This window comes from Contarinia nasturtii, unplaced genomic scaffold, assembly GCF_009176525.2.
Source record: "Contarinia nasturtii isolate CC-2019 unplaced genomic scaffold, AAFC_CNas_1.1 Cnas_scaffold_695, whole genome shotgun sequence".
Taxonomy (NCBI): Eukaryota; Metazoa; Arthropoda; class Insecta; order Diptera; family Cecidomyiidae; genus Contarinia; species Contarinia nasturtii.
The window spans coordinates 2,608,062-2,633,609 of record NW_022198046.1 but is presented as its reverse complement, the minus strand read 5'-3'; the positions used below and the strand labels follow the sequence as shown (position 1 = coordinate 2,633,609).

At 35.0% G+C, this 25,548-nt stretch overlaps 2 protein-coding genes across 2 annotated transcripts in view; one reads left to right on the top strand and one right to left on the bottom strand.

Annotated features, from left to right (window-relative positions):
* The first annotated feature begins 5,861 nt into the window (after window positions 1-5,861).
* LOC116340978 (skin secretory protein xP2-like) lies at window positions 5,862-8,700 on the top strand. Its single transcript, XM_031767777.1, has 13 exons — window positions 5,862-5,922; window positions 6,052-6,160; window positions 6,502-6,597; window positions 6,687-6,713; window positions 6,837-6,938; window positions 7,033-7,127; window positions 7,454-7,747; window positions 7,827-7,862; window positions 7,921-8,002; window positions 8,209-8,253; window positions 8,321-8,413; window positions 8,521-8,568; window positions 8,638-8,700. Exons 1-13 carry the CDS (start codon window positions 5,917-5,919, stop codon window positions 8,694-8,696), a joined length of 1,092 nt encoding a protein of 363 aa, XP_031623637.1. The 5' UTR covers window positions 5,862-5,916; the 3' UTR covers window positions 8,697-8,700.
* A 12,648-nt stretch (window positions 8,701-21,348) lies between these two features.
* The window catches only part of LOC116341052 (zinc finger protein Elbow), a 28,573-nt gene continuing 24,373 nt past the window's right edge, over window positions 21,349-25,548 (bottom strand). The window contains exon 2 of the mRNA XM_031767904.1: window positions 21,349-22,814. Coding sequence (XP_031623764.1) covers window positions 21,468-22,814 — 1,347 coding nt within the window. The 3' untranslated portion in view covers window positions 21,349-21,467. The remainder of the gene's footprint in view (window positions 22,815-25,548) is intronic.

The window sequence follows — 25,548 nt, the reverse complement described above, 5'->3', positions numbered from 1 at the left end:
TTTGAGTGATTATTATTACGATTATGAATTCAAATGGATTTTCCATTGACATTTTGTCATGCGCAATGTTGGTTTTGATTTGATATTCATTTTATTGTTAATTTTCAAATATCGAAAATATTAGTTTATCAATTATGATGTTCGTTTCGTTGGAAATTCATTAAAATTGAATAAAGTGTGTGTGTGCACGACAACCAGACGGTTCACGTATATAATATTTAGAAAAAAAAACTAGCTACATTTCAAATAAATCCCATTTATGATTTTGTGTCAATAAATTGGTTTGTATTATTTTTCAATACATATATCCACTCTTTTTAGTGACATTGTTTTATGTCGATGCCAAACGATTGCACAGTTTGTTAAAATGTTGTGTATTTTGATACGTCGAAAAATGTTCTCCCCATCGTGCCGCTTTCTCTCTCGCTCTCAATATACGTATATCTCGATTTGTCGATGCATTTTACATCGATATATAGCGTATTGCATTTATTTTCATTGGTTTGAGTGTAGTAAATATTTTACTGAATTCCATTATATCGAAACATGTAAATGTCGAAACAATTTTGCTCGAATGTTGAATATTTAAATGAATTTCAATTAATTGCCGTTTCGACTTGGGATTGGATCGGTGCGCAGAGAGCAGGGCGAAAAGAAACACCGAAGTAAAGAGACAGACGTCAAAAGTTGAATTGAATCTCGATAAACTGAATATTTTAATGTATAATACCGATAAAGTTCACTAGAAATCCATCGATGATTAGTAGCTTGTGTGCTCTCACTCTATGTGAATATATATAGAAACTCGTTGAACTTGCACACATACACATGCTCACATTTTCAACGTGTTTACACATTTGCATAATATTTTAATAAAGCTTTCTATCCGACCAAAGCGGAATGAATTATCAGCATGGCTCAATTACAACAAAGTGGAGAACAAACTGAAACGAGATGAGGTGAGTCGGCGTGAGAGCGAAAGAGAAGGAGCAAGAATGGAACCATAAATCTGGTTGCTCATTCCGAGAATTTATTGACTGTATGAAATGTGTCTATTTATCGTAGATAGTAATGCCGCAAATCCTAAAATAACATGGTTATTTACTGTATTTCGTTATCTCATTGTTTGTCTGTGTGTGTGTGCTGTTGCCACATATGAACAAACCGATTTAATATATACACATATATACAATTCGTTTGAATGGAAAATGAAAATGCCTGCGGTATGGCATTGAGAAAGAGGAAGAGAGTAAAACTAACTATATATTCCAAAAACAATCAAAGAAATGCAATTTGAATTCGGCATTTTCTTTCAACTGAATTATTTATTGAGATTTAACAGATGAAAGCAATGCACTTTACAGCAACAGCGATACACACAAATCCACATGGATACACCCGCCACAATTCAAACTATAAGTTCTACCGAAAGGCAATTTATCGGTTTATTAATGGAGAAATATGTTGAAAATTTATTACTAAATCTATTTGTGGTTTAGATTGGTTTTCAATTGAAAACCTTTGATTTGCTGAAAATTTCATTTCATATGGATATAAAATATGCATAACATTGTTGGCAGACTTTTCCAATTAATAAAATATTTCGGGTTGAGAATTATTGCACGCAGCCAGCAACTGTGGAAATGTTTAATTTGTTATCATCATTCTGTTCAATTTTGTGTGTATCTTTTTTGTGTGCTCTTCTTTCTCTACTTCATTCTCTCATCGTCTGCGATAAATTGTGGCGAATGTAATATTTGTGTACGAATCACATTTTGATTCGTTTGACGTACGAAGTGCAGACTGCAAGAGAGTGCATAAATCATATGCCGGCCCCATTAACATCATAAATATTGTGCTAGGTATTGACATGAAATATGAAAAACACCCTAATTTTCAACGGTACCAGCATTTTCAATTGATTACATTCGAAGCGCACAACAACAGCCGAATTTCGCAGAATTACAACAATTTCGTAACCGTAAATTAAATCGATGTGCAATGTGAATGAAATAAAAAAAAAACCGAATTAAAAAAGCAGGAGAAACAGAAAGATAATAAAAACTGTCACCCGCCCAATTGTTACTCATTTTTGAATACAATGTTTAACATTCTGATTTATTTCATCATTACCCTTATTAATTCATGTCAGTTATGTATGCGGTGCATTTTCACTCCCTGCATGTTATGCACGGGTTTCTCTTGGATTTTGTTGCGCGTCTGCATGTGTGTGTGTATGTGTGAGTGCTTGAATCGATGATGATGTCGATTCACATAATTACGCTTGGATTGTTTCTGGGTACATGTGCACAGAGCAACAGCAGAGCGAGTGCATTTAATGCCAACAGTTGAGTTTACATACAGCCGTAAGCATTCTGTTACATATTTCATTTATAACAAACACAATCCAACCGAAATATTCGTAATCTAGTTAATGTTTGTGTGATTTTATGTTCCCTCTTTCATCCTTGCCGTTTACTCGTTGCCAATTGTGGCACATGTACTAGTATGTATCTAAATATGATTTTTTTTTCAGTTTCCTTCCGAAGTAACCACATGTGTGCATCTCATCATTGTCATCTCTATCTCTCTCTCGCTCTCTCTGCTCTCTTCTCTTCATTCAACTGCATTTTCATTCAATGACACAAATCTCGTGATGTGATTTCAAATTAATGAAGTATCCTAGCTGAAATGGGAAAGAGAGAGTGGAAAAAACCACCGCACCAGTCATAAATAATATTCATTAAAATGTTTGACAGGTTTTTGGTCATAGGAAAACATCCAAAAAAGTCGTCAAATGATCATCATCATGTTCATCGAAATGGATTTTTGGGTTGAGTTTATGTTACAAAACACAGGAAAATATGATTGTGCACGCTTATTGATGAGTGACATCTGTCAGCATACACATAGATATACATTCGCATTTTCACTCATTCTTCTGCTCCCCCCATTTGTCTCTCACCAAGTGAAAACCTGTCCGAATAAATTTAAATTAGCTGACACATGAAAATGTGTGGCAGTTGGTATTTTGGTTGATATTTTATGGTCGCTGCGACATTTGCCATTTTTGCATACATCGCATTTTTCGGTGACACATTCAGCTGATGCACATTGTTGTCACTGTCGTCATCGTCGTTGCTCTTTGTTGTCGGTTTCATTCATACAGGGAAAATGTTTCAGCGCACGGATTGAATTAGTGACTTATGGCCATTGAATTACATCATGTTGCCGAATTGATTCATTAGAGAAAAACGCGCTACACACATTCCAGAGTTCAATGGTTGAAAAAATAATAATAAACAATTCACGAGATGGAGAAAGAGTGCAAAGCCAAACTGACATTTCCAACTCAAATGTGGCATTTGAAATATGTCCTTCCGGCATTGGATAGAATGATACAATTCTTATTTTGTCATGCGAGACAAAGATTTCAATGGGTTCTTGGTTTCGAACGAAATTATTATTTGCGGTCACAATACACAAAAAGATATAGTGGCAGAAGAGAGAGAGAGACGACGACAAAGAAGAAATACAGCATAAACGAACTGACATTGTTGACGCAATTCACCAGTTGTTAATTAACGAAATAAATTTCTCAATAACACGAACATTAATTTAGGAGAGATAAAGAGAGAGCTGCGCCGGCTTTTGCAATAATTTTACAATGGCAAATATATTTTATAATGTGCGGTGTTCCGTGTGCCATTTGTTTGCGCATTTTCTTTCAAAATCCATGGCAAAACTGTTTGTTCTTTATGTGATTAATCTATATTTAGAATCTTGGGCGATGTGAAGGAAGAAAGCAACAGTGACAGAAAGAAAACCAACAAAACAACAGCAACAATGAAAATCATAATAATAATAAGCGGGACAAAAGGAATAATTGCACAAGAATATGACTTAATTAATTTGCTTCAGTTGAAATATTCGTAGGCAACCATCAATTTTGCTCTTTTCGTGTCATTTCTCTCTCTCTCTCTCTTGCTGTCCCTTTAAATGAAATGAAGGCAAATGTCGCTTTGTTTGTAACACATACACTGCAATGGGGATTGTTCATTTCGCGATCTCGTTAAAATGACACACGCACACGCCATCACCAAACGTTTTCAGAATAAATGGCCAAACAAATTTATTTTTCATTTTGATGCGAATGAGCGAACGTGATGCCAACATCCATCGTTTTCGCTCATGTAGTCAGTCAGCATCACAACAACAGACACTTGATATATTACATTTTATATACAAAATACACTCGCTGCCACCGCTACATTCAATTGTATATGTATTCAGCGCGAATATAAATAAATTAATTGTACAGTACTTTTATTCGGCACTTGGCTGTTTTAGAAATATCATGTTTATTTTGCACGATTTTTCGGTTGAGCTCACGCGCCATTGCCAAAGCACGACGAGAGAGAAATGACCACTTTTAAAATCTATCAGATTTTAAGCGATTGCCATATTTTAATAAGCAACCATACCAACAATTCATTGGCAATGACTATTTAACCTGAAGATAAACGATGATAGATATATTTTATGGCTACTTGAGCGCAATCGATGTTGGAGCCGAAACAAACAGAGAACACTTGAACAAATACAATGACAATGGGATTATCAATTTCTATGGTGATATCGAGTTTTATTTATAAATCATCGTCGATAGACTGGTTTTTGGTTCGTCATCAACAGATTTAGATTTATTATTAGATGGTTTAGAACATTCCAGCTCATTCTTACATAAATCTCTTGCCATTTTTTTCTTAAAATTCAATTATCTTTTCGAGAATAAAAATAGAACATTTTCATTTTCATTTTTTTTTTTCATTTTCCACTTCATATTAATATCATACAAGTCAATTGATAGGTCAAAACGGGTCAAAATGTTCAAAGTCACATTTCTTTTTTTGCACGATCCATCCAAAAAGTAAAAGTTAAAAAAAAATCAGTATAATTTTTGCACATAAAAACATGTCTTCGAAAAAGAGTAAATAAAATGATATTTTAATCGAGAAATCAAGCATAAAAGCCAATTTTAAAACAAAAATCTTTGGTGAATTTGCATATCGCGATTTGTTCCACCGAAGAAAGTTTTGACCATTTTTTTGGAATACATTTAATGATATAATGAAAGTGTGTAGGCTATTTACATCTTATAAACGACAATCGATAAGGAAAAAAAGATCTCGTTTTTTTATATTTCATGCAAAATGCAAATGCATCGTTTTTGATTACATTATTATGAATGAAATTTCGCTATGCAAATTGTTAAATTAAAGAAAATGTTATATCACCGCGCTTTTTGGCAGACAAAAATGATTTGTTTTGAAAAATCAACTTAGTTTTTTCGCTTCAAAAAAATTATACAAAAACGAGATCGATTTTGAACAAAAAATGTTATAAAATGACGACAAACCGGCGAATGAACTCAGAAACACGTGTACAACTTTGATATAAATAATCATGATGTGCGTTATCCGGTCATTTATTTCTTCCATCTTCCTCTCTCTCCCCATATAAGTTCGGTTATTGGAAATAGTTTAGGCATAAAACAAACAGAATGACATGAATAAATTGATAATCATAATAATATATATATGAAACTTGTTTCGATGGCATGAATTTGATTGAAAGATGAGGTTGTGGCCAATGCTCACTTTTTTCGCGCCTTATTTTACGGATGTTATCCAACAAATTGCGAGAAAAAAAATTTAAATTCAATTCTCTCTTTCAGTTGGTGATAAAATATTGAACGTGGAGATAGGTATCTGCTAAAATATATTTGATTTGTTATACGGCTTATATAAAACACGACTTTTATTGATTCCGTTTTTTCGGATTGGTATAAAAGATCGCCAAAATGTTGGCCAAATCATCAGTTGATTTTTGTGTGTGCGAGGAACTACATCAAAAATGAAGGTGCGTGTTCAAAACATTTTGTGTCTGATAACAGTGAATTGAATTATTTGACTTGCAAAGATGTGAACAATGGCAACAAAGTGGAATTTTCATGAAATAATAATAATATTGTTTTTTGTGTGTTATTAGGTCTTTATCTGTGTTTTAGCTTTGGTAAGCTATGCTTCGGCTGGTTTGCTTGGATCAACAGGATACAATTACCATGCATCGGCACATTCTGCTCCAGTCCATGTACCAGGTACCTAATTTTAACAATTATACATCAAACTTCTCGATCAAATGAAAGTGAAAATGTAATCACAGCTGAAAGTTAATGATGTCTTCAATTTAACGCCTCAATCAAACTAGTTATTACATTTTGAAAACTCTGAGTGTGAAAGTGAAATCAATTAAAAAACAGTTTTGAAATTGTGATGCAAAACATATGAAGTGAATGTATGTGATGATTTCCTGAAAAATCATGTTTTATGTGAACTTTCGTATCAGATAAATATTTTAAACTTTATCAAGAGTTGAAGAGACACATATAAAATTAAACGAAGTTTACAAAGTGATTTACAATGAATTAAATAATTTTAGCTCTATCATACGGCCCAGCACCAAGCCACGTTCAACCGGCTGAAGTCAAAATTATTAAGATCGTTCATCAACAACCAGCTGCTCCATCATACTCAGGTACTTTGTTGTATTTAACATATGAATGTAAAACATTAAAAGATGATTCAAAATAATAATGACACGCCGTTTTATCAATTTATAAACAGCATCTCAACCACAGTACAGCGCACCAGGTAAATAAACTTACGATTTGCTTACGTAATGCTGGCTTATTGTATTCGCCATGATAATGTAACAATTGATCGATTGATTACTTTACTATTCAACTAAAAAACACGTATTTGGCATTTAAATAGCTCCTGCTCCCCACTACCAGCCAGCGCCTGCTCCTCACTACCAGCCAGCTCCTGCTTCCCACTACCAGCCAGCGCCTGCTCCTCACTACCAGCCAGCGCCAGGTATTTCATACATTTAATTTAATAAAATCCAAAAATTTACAATCATACGTCAATAACATTGAATCTTTTCATTTTTTGAAACGCAATGAATTAGCTCCTCAATCACAATATCTACCACCAAGTGCCCCAGTTACTCATCATCAACCAGCTCCACCAGCAACAACCTACGGAGTTCCAGCAGCTCCAGCAGTATGTACTTTAATTATTAGCAAAAGATGATTAAATAACAGTCACTTTTCAACTCTCTCTTTCTTTCTTTTTGATTCACAAATCAAATTAATGCTCGTCATTTTTTATCGTTACATTTTGCTTGCATAATCTTCTGATGACATTTTCATTTGCATTTTGATTAACTAAAAAGATTAAAACGACTTTTTATTATTTTATTTAAATATCAATAATCGTAAGTTATGGATTATAACAATCAATCAATGTTCTGAACTAGGTCAAGAATAGAAATAATTTCAAATAGACAGATGACAGAGGGAATTAATCCGATTTATTTTGATTTTTAGTTTGTAGCTCCAAGTTTGGGAGCACCAAGCTTTCCAGCACCTTCAGCAGTTAAAATCGTGAAGATTTTTGAACAACCATATCAAAGCAGTGGCGCAGTCAGCGGTGGATACAGCAGTGGTGCAGTCAGCGGCGGATTCAGCAGCGGTCCAGTCAGCAGTGGTCCAGCCAGTGTATTCGGTTCGGCTCATCAGGCAAGCCCAGATGTTGTTAATGTTGCCGTAGGAGGCTCACCTTTCACTCCATCACATGCCGAAGGACCACATCCAGCACCGGCACCAACTCAAATCATCAAGGTAAATATATACTCAACTTTCGTTGAACATTACATAGCACGGAGAAATTAAAACATTACCTTCACTTGACTCATTCTAGGTCGGAGAAGCAGGCGCTCCAGAACAAATTATCAAGGTAAATATGATTGCTTTGAAATAAACAAAAAAAGATATGTTACTAATTCAATTATTAGCTCGTACAAGAAATTCCACACAGCTATGGACACGGCAACCTTCCGACAGCAGCAGCACCAGCAAACATCGTGAAAGTTCCAGGTATTTAATAGTCACTTGGCCCCCCTTTAGTTACATTAAAAAATAGTGATATGAATATGTTTACATTACACTGACAGAAGTGACAGTTCTTTCAGTGTACTATAAAAACATTGATAAGAAAAAACATTGAACTGAAGTCGTCAAAACCCCAGCCAAATTGGTTTTATATAAGAAAAATGTTTAAAATTGAGTTCTTCCTTTTTCAGCACCTAGCTATGGATCAGCACCCGCACTTGCTGGACCTGCACCAGGTATGCGTTGACTATTCAATTTTTTGTAGAATTTTTTGTGATTCTATTTTGAACTTTTTTTATTTAGTACCTCAATTGACGTACGCACCACAAGCACCACAAGCACCACAAGCAAGCTATGGAGTTCCTTCAAGCCACTCAGCGCCCGTATATGCACCAGGTAATTTTTATAGTTTTTTTGTCGATCTTATTGATTTGGAAACGAAAATACTCGTTTCGTTTGATTTCCGATAAAACTTTGAATAATTATTATTTTTCTTAATTTAGCACCTCAACAATCTTACTTGGCACCTTCATCTAGCTACTCCGCACCAGGTATGCTAATTGATTATTTAATTTTCAATTGATATATTATATAAATAATACTGAATTTTTTTTATTTAGCACCTCAATCATCATACCTTCCACCAGCACCTCAATCATCATACTTGCCATCTCATTAGTTTTTAAAAAAAATCAAGACGCTAAAGCAATTCACACATGGATTGACTATGAATTATCGTTTCTATTTGCTTTGAAATATTGTATTACATTTTGATACGTTATTGAATCAAAACTGTAAGAAAAAAACAGATGTAAAAAATAAAAGCATGACAAATAAAATGTACAACCGAAAAAGTTTCATTTCATTCAAACGTTATTAGAATTGGAAATATCAGCTCATTTCCCGCCCAATTTATTTACTGCTAAGAATTTTACCTCAAAAGTGGATGCACATCCATTTAAAGATCTATTGATCATTTAGCTTTGCTCACCGAAAAATTTATCTCATACCATAAAGCCAAAATCAACATTCATTTTCTCAAAATGCAAACAAAAAAAAACATCGGAATTATAAACGATTTAGTTTTTTGATAATAATGGTTTTATGGTTTGGCGAAAAAGGACCATGACCACCAATGAGTGAAGATTTATATTTATGGCAGATTATTCAATGCGATGGTTATCTTTAGCAGCCAACACATAAATGGATAGAAAACCATATCTCCATCTCCATAGCTGTAAAGTATGTGGTTAGAAATGAGCACAAAAAGACATTTACAATAGCATAGTGTTAACACAGTTAACGGCCCAATATTTCTTTATTATTACATACAAGGCAAAAATAAATATGCCAAAATGATAAAGCACAATTGTTGTTTATGTGCATCGTTTTTTGTTGGCCATTTGCAGAATTCTCTCTCTTTCAATCTCTATGATTCGTTTGTAATCATTCTTTGCACGCTCCGTATGTCACATTTTATGAGATTTTCCCTAGTTCTTTTGTTCATCGATAAAAAATCACACTGCAGCAATCGTTTTGAAGTAGCGTGTGTGTATATTTTGTCTCCTCTTTGCGTAACAATGAAAATAGAAAGAGATTTGTTTCACTGTCCAATTGTCTTCACAGTGATGCACTGAGCACACAATATCACCCAATCCATATAAATCCAAATGCGTATTTTATTTATCAAAGTGGAATCCATTCATTTTACTTTGATGTGTATTCTCTGTGTGTCTCCTTCAATTCATTCTCAAATGCTCACGTTGTGTGTTCGCACGATACGGCCAATCAACGAGAAATTCGTGCAAAAAAAAAACAGAGAACTGAACAAATCAACTGAAAATGGTAAAAATGCACCCGTGGGACCAAAATGATCTATTCTTGGCCATTAACTCTTAAGAACTGCGCGGACAGATGCTAATATCTTTTACGACTAGAATTAATGGTCCAATTTTTCCCTTTACTTCTTTTTTTCCGTTCAAAGCGGACAAGAACGCGCGCTCATTCACTTGCTTTTTTATTTACTCCGGATCGGAGTACATTCTTCTTCGGGGTTTTTTGTTGCTACTTTTTTCTCTCTTTTTCTCTCTCTCTGCGACTTGCTCACTTCTTGAATCTATTTTATCATTTGTTGCAATACTCTTTTCGGTTCGTGTGTTATAAATGTTCTCAGATTAATCTTGAGAAGTTAGAAGAAGAAGTGAAAATACATTGAACCGAATGATTTGTTGCAGTTTGATGTTGCAATGAAGTGGAATAGAAAAGCAATAGTCTTGGGGCACTAACGAAAAGACGAAAAGTCAATAATTTCATTATTTTGTCGAGAGAAATGGCGATGAGAGCATAGAGTGCAGAGTACCATTCGTTCTGAATGGCAATAGAAAAAAATGTCGATTTTAAACTGAAATTGAGCGTTGAATAACATCAAAACATCATTTTTTTTCTCTCAAAACAAATAAAATTCGAAAGAAAACATAATTAAATAGAAAATAAAAATGGTGTCTATGGCATTAAATGGTTTCATGTCAATGGAATGAAATGAGTGATGCGTGCGGTGTGTATTGAATGTAAGATGTATGAGTTGTTCATTTGCATATAAATCAAGAGATGACAAACGGCAGCTGATGTCCACAGAATGATTAAGTGATATTAATTCGACTGTCAAAAGACAATAATTGTTTGAGCCGACAGTTTGGTGTATCTCATTGTATTTCTTTCTTTCTTTGTAGTATTTTTTTGAATACCGTATAATTCATCATTTGGTTTTCGTTTCTTCTTTTTTGCGACACTCTCACATCAAAGGAATTGGTCTGTTGTAGTGGGGAACGTAAATGTTTACCATGTACATATGCCCCGGCTATATATTGTTGTAAAAACGATCGTAAAATGAAAATATTAAAATTTCGCCTGTCTATCCTAATGACAACCATTTCCTCTTTTCTTCAATTATAAGCGCACATTAATCATTTGCATATTCGTTCATTTTCGGTGCTACGATTCATTCTACCTTTTCTAGCCATTCACTCTCTTTCTTCTTTCGCACACATCGTGCATTGGTGTGTGTGTGTTTGTGTGAGTCAGTGAGTAGATCGCATTACTTCGTTTAAAATAAATTACATACCATTCATCAAAATGTGAAATACTGAAAGCACGAAATATGACTGACTATGAATTATTATTGAACAGCTTTCGACTAACACTCGAAAAGCTGCAAAGAATTGAAAATGTCGTGATCATTTTTTGCGTTTCATCTTACTCTCTTTTTTGCTTTCATTCACTGCTTGATCGATTATTTTGCATTTCTTTCGCTCTTTCGCCCATTCAAAAGTTCATTTCAATGTTTGAGCAGCGAACAACAGTGCAAACAATGTGAGTGAATTTGAAGTCTAGCAAATGAAGTTGACGCGTCAGAGAAACATCAATAATATTCCGTCAGTCATTCAGTCAAATTACTTGTTTAGTTAATTTATTTAACATTTTATGTGGATAAATTTGTAATTGTCAGAGCCATGTTATTCGTTTGACATGTACTCAATGCATAAGCACAGCACACACCACACACACACACTCTTTTTTCAACTTCATTCATTTGTTTACTGTTGATTTAATTCCATCGTTGCCGTGGTATAGCTAATGTTTTGATGCAGGCAATATTTATGTAAATTAATGAACGAAACGAACAACCAACCGACAGAATGGATGAATGAAGGAACTAAAAAAAAAATAATATAAATGATGATGATGAAGACGAAGTGGGCACAAAAAAGGTATGTACTAACAGGCGTTGAATATTGTAAGTTTGTCATAAACACGTGTTGGCCCATGAGCAAGCGATGCCCTGCACGAAAACTCATTCACTTATGCTCCAAGTTACAGGTGGCAATATTGTATTATTAATTAATCGCTACGTTTCAGTTGGTATTCGTGAATGTGTGTATGTTATATATATATTTTGTGTGCGCTATTGTGTCACGTTGATGTTTCTTTACATTTTGATGGATTGTCTTCTTTACCGGCAGCTTAAATGCCACTTAGATGATTTGGTCAGTGTTAACGGCCAATGAAAAGAAAAAGCAAATTTTCACCTTTCGAGAATGATGTAGCGGCAATGAAGTTTCAAATTGTTTGAAGTGTTGTCATTTGTTGTTGTGTCGAGTATGTGGATTGTGGAAATGATTGTTGAGAATGTTGCATTGCAAGTTCTCATGTCTGTCGGAAATTCATTGAATGGAGATCATCCAATTAACCTAGATAAGAAGATGACAAGTGATTGGCTTTCGGAAAGATGTTCACTTATTCATTGCTGCTCAAACATTTGACAGAGCCCACAACCGTTGTGTACAACATGCAATTTTAAACAATTTAGCAAGGTTAAAAGGTGTTAATTCAAAATCAATCAATGTCTTGCCATACATTTTTTTTTTTGTATGTAAAATACAGTCTGTGATGAGCCGCTCTCTTCGTGTTTTGTATAAGAGTGGCAATGAGAAGGAAAACATTTTTGACATCTCTGTAAATGAATGGTGGTAGGCTGGGACTTAATTAAAAATTAAAATAAAAACTAAATGCTAGCAGAGCTGAAACCTAAGCGCAGTCAGTTGAATGAATGGCATTTTTCATTCCATGCTGATTATCAAAATACTTTCTTGACATCATAATGACAAATCCATGTGTGCTGTCTCCTTTGTCTTTGTCTTTGTTTCATTGCACAAAAACCATTTCACAAGGGATTTAAATGGCAAATTCATCGTATTAAAAAATGCAGCAACACAGTGTGGTGGCAGAGGTGCAGAGCAAAGTATAAACACACAAAATGAACACGCTTTTCTGGTTTAATGATATCACTCTCGCTCTCTCCCTGTGTGTGTCTCTCACTCACCGCATCGGTGTACTCGTGTCTCTTATCTCAAGCAATTAATGCTTAGCTACATTTAAATGCACGTTTATACAGCAGCTGAATGTTGTCATTTGAAATGAAAACCACAAAATACTGTGAAAATTGAACTCACAACCGACACAATCACATCTCATTCTAGTTGCCGTCTTTTATTTTCTGCCCTTCTCTTCCTCGCCTTTTTTTTTTTCTTTGGCATTGTTGTTGCCTTTTCTGTTTTGCATTTCTGTTTTTCCCGATTCACGTTTGTAAATAAATAATGTGCTTGCGCTTTGTGGCAAATACATCTCACAAACACACGACGGCCCTGTGATCTTTCTCTCACTTTTCGTGCGCAGGAATAACCGAAACCATCACTGAGTCAACAGAACGAAAAGAAGAGCTGAGAGACGTGTTTTCAGTTGCTTTGACAGAGCACCAAATTACATTTTACAGGCGAACAAAACACAACAATTTACCGACACACACCGAAACTTAATATCTTGACATTTGCACGCGATTGCTTTGAAACCTTATAAATTGCATCGTATAAAAACAATATTTATTGTTTATGTGGCGCACCAAAAAGCGATGAGAGAAGATTGGAAGAAATGCTGAAAAGACAAGACAAACGCACTACACAGAGCACATACTCACTATTTTTCATCTTTTCAGCGCTGCATATTCATTATTAAACATTTGTTTTTGTTTTGTTTTTGTTTTGAATTTTGCACTCTCGCTCTTATGCTGCCAAAAGTCAAATGCAAGCGATAAAGAATTGAAAAGTGAACTTAACAACACATCATGTTTAAAGATGAAAAACATTTCTTTCATTTCCACTATTGGAACTGCACTGGTACGCAGACATGAAACAAACACACATATTTGCCGCGATAACATTGAACAAGCTTATATGTACACCATATATTGTACATATGCTGTGAATAAAGCAAAATGGCAAAACGAATAAAACAACACATAAATTATTTATTTTTACATAAACAACTGACAAAATTGTTGAATTTAAGTCAAATAAATAAGAGGGAGAGCGATTGTGCGCACACGCGCTCAACTACAAAAAAAGTTCGAATTTATGAAGAAAAAAGGGGAGTTCGGTTGAAAAATTCATACAAAAGCAACAAAAAAAACCGACGCAACGAACCATAAACAACACAACGATCAAGTCGGGAACTGTGTGAATATTCGCAATTCAACACAGCAGTGGAAACAACATCATCTCACAACATATTCTAGTGAAGCTGTGCTGGGCTGTTTTGCATTTGCTTCGCGGCGTTGATGATTTCTTAAGCACGACGATTTTTTTTCCTTGTTCCTTGTTCTTTTGTACACGGGCAAAAGAGTATTGTGCACGATCTTTATGACATTCGATTTCAACGCGATTTCAATTCATTCTTGGGTGTCTGCAAAAAATGCGACAGATAGTGAGGCAATGCGAGTGAAAACGAGCTAGCAATTGAAATGAAAAGAGATTGCAAGAGTACTTGATATAATTTATGTACTCAATGTGTGCCTTTAAATGCCCACCATTTATTGTCGGATCTCGGATATTATCCCATTTACACCGACAGGAGAATGTAGTTTCTGTCTTTCTATACACCACTTGCGCGCTTATATCTCTTACTCTTGGAAATGTGATGTTGCTTTTCACCGTGCATTCGCGGATGCCAACGAACATTTTACATAATAAATAGGCATCGCACATCATTTTACATAATTTAATCTATAAATAATCGCAAAACAACAGACGTTAAAGTTCAAACGAGACCATTTATAAGGAAACATTTACATTTTATACATGTTGTGATTGCGTTTTCCAGCTGAAAATCGACTGAAAAAAAAAACGACGAAACAAAATTGCCATAGGTAATATTGTCAATGGGTTCGTTTGTTCGTTCTTCTCCGGTGCGCACAATGGCAACATGTGAGTGAGATAATGTCCAAGTCGAACAGTTTATTATTCACCAGAAGATTTAGAGTGCGGCAGCCAAGCTGAGCGAAAGACAAAATGGGAAATGGTTTTTGGAGTGAGAGTGACTAACGAACGATCGGACGAGAGAGAGAGAGAGAGAGAGAGAGAGATCGGTGTGCCATTGAATGAATGTGTTCTTCGGCAGGCTTCTTTGGTTTGGGCTCATTTTTCTGGCACGTTCACGCTTTAACATCTTTTATTTGCATCATCGTCGTTCCGCTGAATTCCGTTCGATCCATTGTTCTGGTCATGCCAATGTTTTTTTTCTGCTCTTGCAGAATCAAACAAAACGTCCTGACATTCTTGTTCGTTGTTTGTGTGTGTGCTTGTGCATTGACCGTGATTCAAGGCATCATTTTTACTCTTATCGAAATCACATTAATAAATAACCGCTCAAAAACAATGCATTTTTAAGCAATCGAGATGATTACAATCGCGCTGCATATATTTTATTCGTACACGAATATTCACGTTGAACGAACACAAAAATATATGCGCTAACATGGTGCGCAATTTTGCACTGAATACCAAACGAATTTACCCGTTGCTAACGTGTTTGTGCTCACCTACGCCTCAGCCGTTAGGCTTCACCGATACATATCTCATTTCGATCAATTTCAGCAAGCTTTTCGGTTCTGTTCACACATATATGAGGCAAATTCAAAAAAACTACTCTTTTATCGCAACGATTGTAAGTGCAATTGTGCATGTGTGTGTGATACACTAACGCCAATCTACGGCGAAAAAAAGTGAGCCAAAAACCATTTTACAATCAATTGTGACTGTTTTTATGTGCATTGGCCACAATGCATATGATGTATGTGCGCGAGCGTGTGCAGACGTTTGGTCAGGCGCAAAGAGACGAAAAACAATAAACATACAACAAAATTTAGCATGCAAAACAAGACACAAACACATAATATGCATCCGAATATGTAGCGACAAGCACGACATACGAAATAACAACAACTCGATGCCGAAATGGCAAGCAAATCGATTGAGAGGCAACAACAACAACAAAACAATTCAAACAGGAAAAAAAATGAGCGAAAATAAAACCAGCAGTCGCATGTTTGATCACAATGGCGCAAACAGATATTGGACACCGGTGAATTATGCCACGAAAAAATCGACACCAAATGAGAATACACAAGACATAGACAAACGGCAATCGGCATTAAAAATCAAGCCGGCCCACACGATCTGTTGCCATTGCGATTCTTGTTGCATTTGCAATAAAGCGCATATGTCTCGGTGTGGGCTCTAAATGAATTCGGACATTATTATCTGTCATCAGTCAAGTGATTTATTGAAATCGTGAGTATTTAAAAGGAAATGGTTGCTCACGTTTATTATTGTTTCGCGTACATTTCTTTATCTTGTCAAAGACGAAACCATATTATAAAAATGGGTTCTTTTGAAAAGCAAACAACTCGAACGCGAGAAAAGTTGTCGATGGTACACAAATGCTTTTTATTTTATTGTGAGCTGGTGAGTTATTGATCAAATTGCATTCAACGCGGTAAACGAACAAATGAAAGCAACTTAAGAGATTCTCATGTGTCGATTTTCGAACCATTCGTGATATCAAATCGTAGATATTTACAAAACGTGAACATTGCTAAACACCTAATACTCAATGGGGCAATTCGAATCGAATGCAACAAATTATTTTAATAAAAACAATCAAATCAGCCGCTATATTTGTTTTACTTCTTGTCGTTTGTTCGATACGAAATCGTAAAATGGCAGTTCATTAGTGCATTGACAATAGGCCAGCTTTAGTCAGTTGATTAGAAAAACACTACGAAAATTGGCCCGTTGAAAGAATCTAATTAAATTTCCAGCGTAACGGAATCATAAAGACCAACAACGACCGACCATTTATTTTGTTCATTCATTCTTCCGTGGTGTATGGTAATCGACTTTTTGACTCGTGACTTGTTAGTTCTGAGAAAATTCTCGATTCGGTACTTCGACAACAAATTGCTTACATTGTGCAAATTCCAGGAATTTGATGGAAATTCTTAGTTTCTCGGCATATCTTCAGTTGCATTGCGTGCGTCGCGCGCGCGCCTTTTTGTCTCATGCATAATGGTTTTTTTTTTCGTTTGACAGAGCAATAAGACTAAAAAATACAAACATAGGTGTGCTTCGGAGCATTCGTAATAATATTTTTATTCGTTTGATCTCTCATCAAGCGCAACGGGAAGTCAGAAAGCGTTTGATGTGTAACGATGACACTGAGTGTCGTGTCAAGTCTAAGTGATTTTGAAATTTGAGCACAACCGATATGTTTGATGTTCGATCGCTCGTGCGCGCGCGCGCCTCTTCGTTTCACTTGCAATCATTTTGTAGATGGTTCAAAAAGTGAATGTGTCAAGGAATTTTTCTGAATAGGCGAATGTGTGTTGTGTATACAATAAAAAAAAAACGTGTCGCATGTCATTCAAACCACATTTTTCATTCCAATATTACCATTTCGTTTCACAAGATTATTTGTATAATTTTCAATTTCGATTTTTTTCGTCGTTGTCTTTGTTTTTTTTTTTTTCATTTTATTTGTTGTTATATTTTTTGTCCTGTTATTTTCATCCTGAAATGTTCAGTATCTGTCATATTTTTTCCGTCAGCATATTTTGCTGTTCAGAGCTCTTGTCAGTTCAATTTATCTACTCCGGTTGTGTGCCTCTGTCTGTCTAAACCGTATATTTTTCCTGTCATTCCTTTTGCATCGTGATTTTTATTTTTGGCCATCCATCCATCCATCTCTCTTACGCTTTTCCACCATTTCTCTACGAGTTTTCCCATTTCATTCACTCGCATTTCGTTGTGACTTCTCGTACAGTATTTCAATTCCGGTTCGTTTCATTTACGAAGCGACAACTTATTGCTCATTTTATGCAATGTTGATTTGGATGCGTTGCCATGTACATTTTGTATTTGTGTTTGTGTCTGTTTGTGTTTTGTATTTACCAACTGTGCATCATCATCGTCGTCATCGTTTGTTTTCTCAGCTTTTGAGTCGATCTAGAGCTGACTCTTTCTGTTCCGCTCTCTCGACACATTGGCATCATCATCAACATCATCGTTACAGTTGTGACAAGTGACAGCCCATTTCCCTTGTTACAGCTGACAGGTTACTGACATCACACTGTTTACAGGTAGACACAGTGAACGAGGATATGATGGAGGCAGCAACCTATCTGCGAAATAATAACATGAAAATAAAAATCGAAGCACCGACTAAACGCAGGAATAAAAAGCAACAACAACAGTAATAACAACTACAAAATATCAAGCAACGCATCAAAATATGAATGCTAACGTACCAAATGAATGCGAGAAATACATAGAGCAAAAGAGAGAGAGAGAGAGAGAGAGAGAGAGAGAGAGAGAGAGAGAGAAAGTGGGGAAGAGCCAGTAATATTTTCTGAAGGAAAAAAAGTGGCATATACAATATTATTAAATATTCCTGGAAATACTCAAGTGTGCTTTTTGTGTGTATGTTTCACGGCTACCGTTGGCATTTTGTCATGTCACTCACATTTTGCATATAATTCGCATTTTAGCTTTATATTTATTATTATAACTTTTTCGTCTCGTTTTGGTTATTTATTTGTATTCATCCATTGAAAAAAAAAGAAGAAAAGAAACGTGAGGTTTTGAGAAATGGCTTATATTTCACTAGAAACGCCCGCAAGAGAACGAATGAAAAAAATGCGCTCGCCATTTTATCACGAATCGTTAACGATTCGATTATTTCACCTTTTGTGCACGGTTAAACACTTTGGCTTTAAAGCAATTTTCGCGAGCTTGAATTGATTGCCGTTTGATGTAAATTGAAATTGACAATTCCATATGTGTACAGTGCCACATACATGTGTGTGATTGACTTTAATATCATTGACTTAATTGATGATTGATCGGTCGTGATTAATATTTTGGCCCATAAAATCGCAAAGACGAAAAAAAACACTCACGAACGAACGAGATTCGTTCAAATTGAGCTTCTAATCGCATTCACGTTGTATTTGTTTGGCATGCCACGACACACAAACTGTATTGCTGTATCTGTCTGATATTGTCTGTTGTTACTTAATACCATGCCATGAAATCATCAAATGAAGACAGCCAAAATCGATTTGACGCAAATCAAATGTCTTTTCTAAACACGACAAATGTAATTTCTCTCCTTCTCTTTGTCATTCTCTTTGGTTGTACAATGTTCAAACCACAAATGGTTGCTGTTTTGATCATCGAAATTTGATTTATTTCGTACCGCATTCAGTCAAAACATTTCATCCAACCATAAAATGAATACACAAAGCGCAAACAAGTCAAATGAGATTATCGCATATATGTACCGTAATTTCCTCGGAATGGGTCGATGTGGTCAATTACAAAAACTATTTTAATGTCCGATGGTGTGCCGGCATTTAATTGAAATGTCAACGAATCGATCAAAATTATATCGCCGAAAATGAAACATCCATTTGCATATTTAATTAACTCACAGTTTGCGAGTCATAACAAAACACATGTCATCTCACACCTCTTTCCGCATCACCGCCGTACAATCTCTCACTGACACTACTCGAATTTGTGTGCGCGGCTTGCGTGCATAAAATGTAATTGAATCCGAAATGCAAAAGTCGTAACATAACTCGACAACGCCATGTAATTTATACGATATAGCGGCACAATTATTGCACAATCCAAAATCAATTGGATTCATTGGGTTTTATTGAACGAACCAAAAAAAATTCCAATAAAAACAAACTATTTTATGTAAAATGCACACGTTGAAAAGCGGTTACCACATAATCTGATCGAACTAAAGGTCGTGTGTATGTGCATATCGATGAACACGACAACTACCAGATGCCTTATAAGTGGGCAAAAAAAACACATCAAACCAAAAGTGTATGATTTGTCGTTTAACAGTTGTTGTTTTTTTGGTTGAATATAAACGAACGCAATCCAACACATAGCGAGAAAATATATGTATATCATTGGCAATTTTCGCGCATTTCTATTGCATTTGCATAAACATGATCGAATAATAATAAACAAAAATTTATGACTTTTTTCGTATTCAAATCAAGTCGAATCAATAAAATTTATTGGCTTTACATTTCAAATCAATTCACCTTCGTATGGGATTTTGCATATTGAGGACTAAACTTTATTTCCCGGTATGTGTGGGACAAAAAAAATTCACCAATCATTTTTATTGCACACATATTATATATATATACTTACGAATGAATTATACTTACGAGTGATTTCTATACTGACTGACGTATGATGCAACCTTCTCAAACGCAAAAAAATATATATAAGACCGATGAATAAACATTTTGATAAAAAATTTCGATAAGAATTCGCTCGATACTTACATTACAATGAAAAAAATGTAGCTAAAAGACCTTCGGAACATTTGTTATTCACTCTTTCGCTGCTGTTCATTTTTATTGACGTTCCAAATCAATAATTTATGACAGCTTTGCGATGAAAAGTGTGAAATATTTGTAAATTAATTGCATTCATTATTCACATTTTTATCATCTTCACATTGCATTGTAGTTGATTGAGTACAAATTAACAAGCCAGATAACAATGAACCTCATTACAATAAATTAAAACAATTGTGAATTGTGTGTATTTCGATTTGTTTTTTGCCATTGTCTTTATTCACAATATTTTTCACGTCGTTTTTTTTTTTGTTCTTTAAATATAATTTTAATTCAGCGGTTAAAATGAATGTGTTTGTATGTGTAATTCTTCAATGAAACGAAATTGAAACAAAAAAAAAATATACTAAAAATGAAATCTCAAAATTAATTACACAATACGAGGGTGACATCGTTGTTCAAACAAGTTCATTGTGTTTGTATGTCATGAACCAAACAAAATCCGCTAATTCTATTACCTAAATACGTGTTATCAAACGAAAAAAGAAAAATATATTTATAAGAATACAACAATAAACATTTTATTTCCCTCTGATCGTTTACTATTTTTACGCACTAGATACATCGCACACATTTCTTACAATCATATGAAATAGTTTGACAGAAAATTGTGTTAATTGTATGTCCATCGATTTAAATATAGATATCTATTTGTTGTGTTTGTTTAAATTTGTTTTACATTCAGTTTTCATATCACGATTTTTTGGCGAAGAATTTATCTAGATGTATATTAGATATTACACATTACTTTTACTTGTCGTTTTGCTCCATCTTCGCTCTAAAAATTGATTAATATTTTTGTTAAAATTTACAACATTTTACATTAAATTTTCGATTGTATCTTTTTTTTATATTAATAGCAATATAATCACGAATTACATTAATATATATAGATTTATAGAACTGTTGTTCTATTTTTCATTCATTATTTCTAAAAAAAATTGTTATTTAAGCGTTTATAGACATAATTTATATGTATGTTTTTGTTTTTGTTTTTGTTTTAAAAAAAGAAGAAATCAAAGGACAAATAGAAAAGGAGATTTTTTTTGTTGTTTTCATTCATTTTGGTTGCTTAATAAATTTATTATTTACTCTGTGTGTTTGTATCTACTATGGATGCATGCCAGGCGATGCGCCCAATCGGCCATACAGTGAGTATGGTGAAAAGTATGGTGCTAACGATGGATGTGGTAATGGCAAACCGGCTAACGATGGATGCAACCCTGGCGGTAACACAGATGGTTTGTTATATGGATGATATCGACTACCAGACAATGGGCTCAACGGTGGTGTTGGATAGGTGCGTTGCAGAAGTGGATGGTTTGGTGGTAAACCGGCTGTTGCCGGATTCAACATTGATTCAGGCATTGAAGCGGTGTGCGTACGAAGATGTTGTAAAAGATCATCGGATGTTGAAAATCGTTTTCCACAATAAGATGCATCGCCGGCAATCCAATTACAAATGTATGGCATTTGAGAGGCTGCTGCCAATGCGGTCAATTGTGCATGAGCAAACGCTGACATTTGTTGAGCATATGATGATTTTGATGCTGAATTGGCTGATGGTTCGCATTGTGTACAACCTGACGGACATTTTCCAATTGGATGTGGATTCAATGAACAACCCGTACAAAATGGATCACGACAACCGCCAAGCGATTCAGTGCCATTTTGGCCTGGCATTTTCATGCGATTCGCATAGTTTAAGTATGGTGACATTGAGGCTGCTTTCCACATTGCATGTTGTGGTGACAATAATGCACTGGCTGCCATTAAATCCATTGGATATGGTAAACCTGGACCGTATGCACCGAAAAATGGTGACATCCCCGATGCCGATGTGACTGACGATAATGATGTGCTTGTTTTTGGATACGATACCGACGACTCTTTGGTTGCTTCAGCTAATTTTGATGCACTATACAATGGACTCTCTTGGGTCGATCGTGATACAGAATTGGACGATTCTTTTGATGTAACCGAGGCACGATGACTTGTAATCGTTGGACTAGCACACTTTTCCAAATTGATTGGCTGTTGTTGCAACGATGATTTACGCGAATGATTACCGGCCGGCGATGAGCGTGGTGAGGCAGCACTTTGGTTTGATTCGCATCGTCCATTTGTGTGTTGAACTTGTGTCAAATGCACCTGTTTTGGTGTTTTGATACGATGATTATTGGTTGCCGATTGTGATCGATAATCATCGGGTGTTGTGACCGAGCGATCCCGAAACGATGGTTCATATGGTTTAAAACTAGACTTGGGATGTGATTCACTTGAACTATTCGATAATGACGATTGACTGCCCGGTGACGATTTATCGCAACTATCCGATTTTTGCAAGTTTTTTCCACTTTTTTCCATATTTGCAATCAACTTTGGATTGGGTGCGTCGGCGCCAATTGCACTGCACGTCTGTGCCAATAATGCCAATGGACTATTTTTTGCATCCAACTGAAAATGTAACATAAAAAACAACAATTTATTAGCACATTTTGATAGTTTTCAATGGAGAAAAAAAAACAATTTCATTTCACGCTGACTAAGAGAATTAACTTGTTTTTAATACGATTAAGTCAAGCCGTAATTTATTCGGTGTAAATATCTTGTGTTGGATTTCATTTTTTTTTGTGCTGCAGTTAAAGAAAAAGTCCATTTATTTTATGGACGTAAGCTATTATCGTCGTTTGTTAAACGACCGGAGAGTGAGAGAAAGAGCTTTTGCCAATTTAAAATCACTTGAACAAATTTTCGCTGCTCTAGTTCGCATAATATTATCATTTATATGGCAGAGTAGTTAAAGAGTGTATCAATATCGCATAGTTCAGTACGAAAAGGAAAATTTTGCGTTGATCATAGTCCACCTATTATGTTATAAAACCGTTTTCAACGCGGCACGTTGGCCTATAAATTTTCCAAATTTATACGAGAAACAAGTTTTTGCGGTTGCAAATATGAGCCAAACATAACATCAAATTATCTTCTGGATTAATTTTTTTGCTCTCTCATTTAAAACCACATACTGGGTATGTTCTTTTGGCTATATGCACATGTAAAACGTAATAATTTCGGTTAGTTTGTCTGCACATGGATATCATTAGTTGTGTATTTATAACAAACAGTAGTATATGTGCATTTGGGCGAAAATACGAACAAGTTTCATTTTCTACATACGCTTACAGCGACCGGTGATGATGATGATGATAAAAGAATTCAGGAGAGAAAGGAAGAATGAGAGAGAGAGCGAAATAAATATATGTTCCATTTTAAATAAAATGCTAATGGTAGCATTAAGTCAGAATATCACGTAGTATTCATAGTATGTGAGCATTGGGCATGTGTGCAAATATCAAACGATTTGAATTACATATTTTTCGTTTAATCCCATCTTAAAATATAAATCCGTCACCAAATAAACGTAAATTATCTGAATGACTTCACTATTTTCGTTTGTTCGCTTGCACAATATCATCATCATCATCGATTCTCTTGGCATCGTTTGTTTCCATATTCTTCGAATTTTCACACACAAATATTTTCAGCATTAACTCATTTGGGCTGATGCTCAGCTCGATGCTCTTTCAATGTGTATACACACAGCTAATGCTTAAGGGATTTATTGTAGCCAAATGCAAAAACATAAGAGATTATTTGTTTTAAATCGCTTTTTACAATCCTTCCCATTCAAAACAATCTTCTCCGTGCTTGTCGACTCTCTCTATCCCTCTTCTCCTCAATATTATCTGAAACGTGTTTAGTATCCATGGAGAAATGAATAGTTGTATTCTGTCTACTGTTTCAAAAACTTTGCCATTCAAAATAAACAACAAAAACACCCAACTTCGACCGCATTCATATTGTAAATCCCATTTAATTTACTACTGAAGATGTGTTAATTATTTTGTGTGTGTGTATGGATTTTGTTTTTGTGCTTATATTTGGTTTTGTATGTGCGGAGGAAGGGGCGGCGGTCGGATATTTTCGTCTGTTGAGTAGCTATTTAAGTGACATTTTCATTTGTTTTCATTGCGGATTTGGTTCGGATTTATTCCAAAAACTGTACATTAAAACCGTTCATGCTTCTTTTTCTCTTCGTATTATTTTTGCTTTCATTTGTTATTCAAGATTTTTACGTGAGCACGATTCCGATTTCGGGTTTGAATTCACACGCAGCGATAGAGAGAATGTGCAATAACACACAAACACACACACATACATGTATATATAGCAAAAGTTTAATCGGATATTCTCTTCGGATAATAATGGTTTCTCGGAGTAAAATTGCAAACTGCAAATCCCAAAAATAACCATTTTAGTTTACATAAAATGGTCGTTAAAAGCCAGTCGTGCTTGGATAGTCGAACTTTTCTCTATTTACCTTAACTCTCTCAGGTAATTATCGAGCAATTTAAAGCACTCACAATATTTTTGTATGTAAAAGTCGCACACACATTGGGCTCCACCTTTAAATTAACTTTGGCTAGAAATCACTTGAAACTTCTGAAAAACCCACCCGCCGGAGACAGGAAAAGAGAGATGGGAACATCTGTTTTCGAAACTTTTGTGATTTCGTACTCAGCTTATTCTCATAAAATATGAGGGTAGAATTTGATTTTTCAAACAATATTAATTTAAATATTGTACAAAATATGACCATTTTCGGGGGTCAATCGATCAATCACGTTTTAATATCAGACTTTGGTTGAAAGATGATTTTCGAATTGTGTGTCATTGTCATTTAATACATGTCTGTCATTTATCGTATAGATTTTCCACTTTGTTCCGGCCAATTTTATTCCCCGGCTTATATTAATTATAATTAAGGATCAGAAGGACGATAGCAACTGTCGACATTCATTCTATCATTTGTAATTACAGCCGGTAGATTGTTGTTGTTGTTTTTTTCGCATTTCATTCATCGAATAGACTTTCTTTGTTCAATTATTGTTTTTGGGAATGCCATCAATCATTTCGCCACACCAGAGAATTAGTGGCAATGACATTTAACGTGGAACAAATATGGATGTAGATTGAATCAAACGAAAACAATGTTCGGAAAAAAGATAAATTGATAAAATGATTAATTGGACAAAAAGGTGAAAATGAATCATGTGAACCAAATGCCAGATATCTGCGGCTGATGATCTATACATTCAGTGATTAAAATCGAATTTTCCCATTCATGTTT

Coding starts and splice junctions, on each gene's coding strand:
- LOC116340978 (XM_031767777.1), top strand. Junction 8,254..8,320: donor ACTTGCTGGACCTGCACCAG/GTATGCGTTGAC, acceptor TTTTTTATTTAG/TACCTCAATTGACGTACGCA. Junction 8,414..8,520: donor AGCGCCCGTATATGCACCAG/GTAATTTTTATA, acceptor TTCTTAATTTAG/CACCTCAACAATCTTACTTG.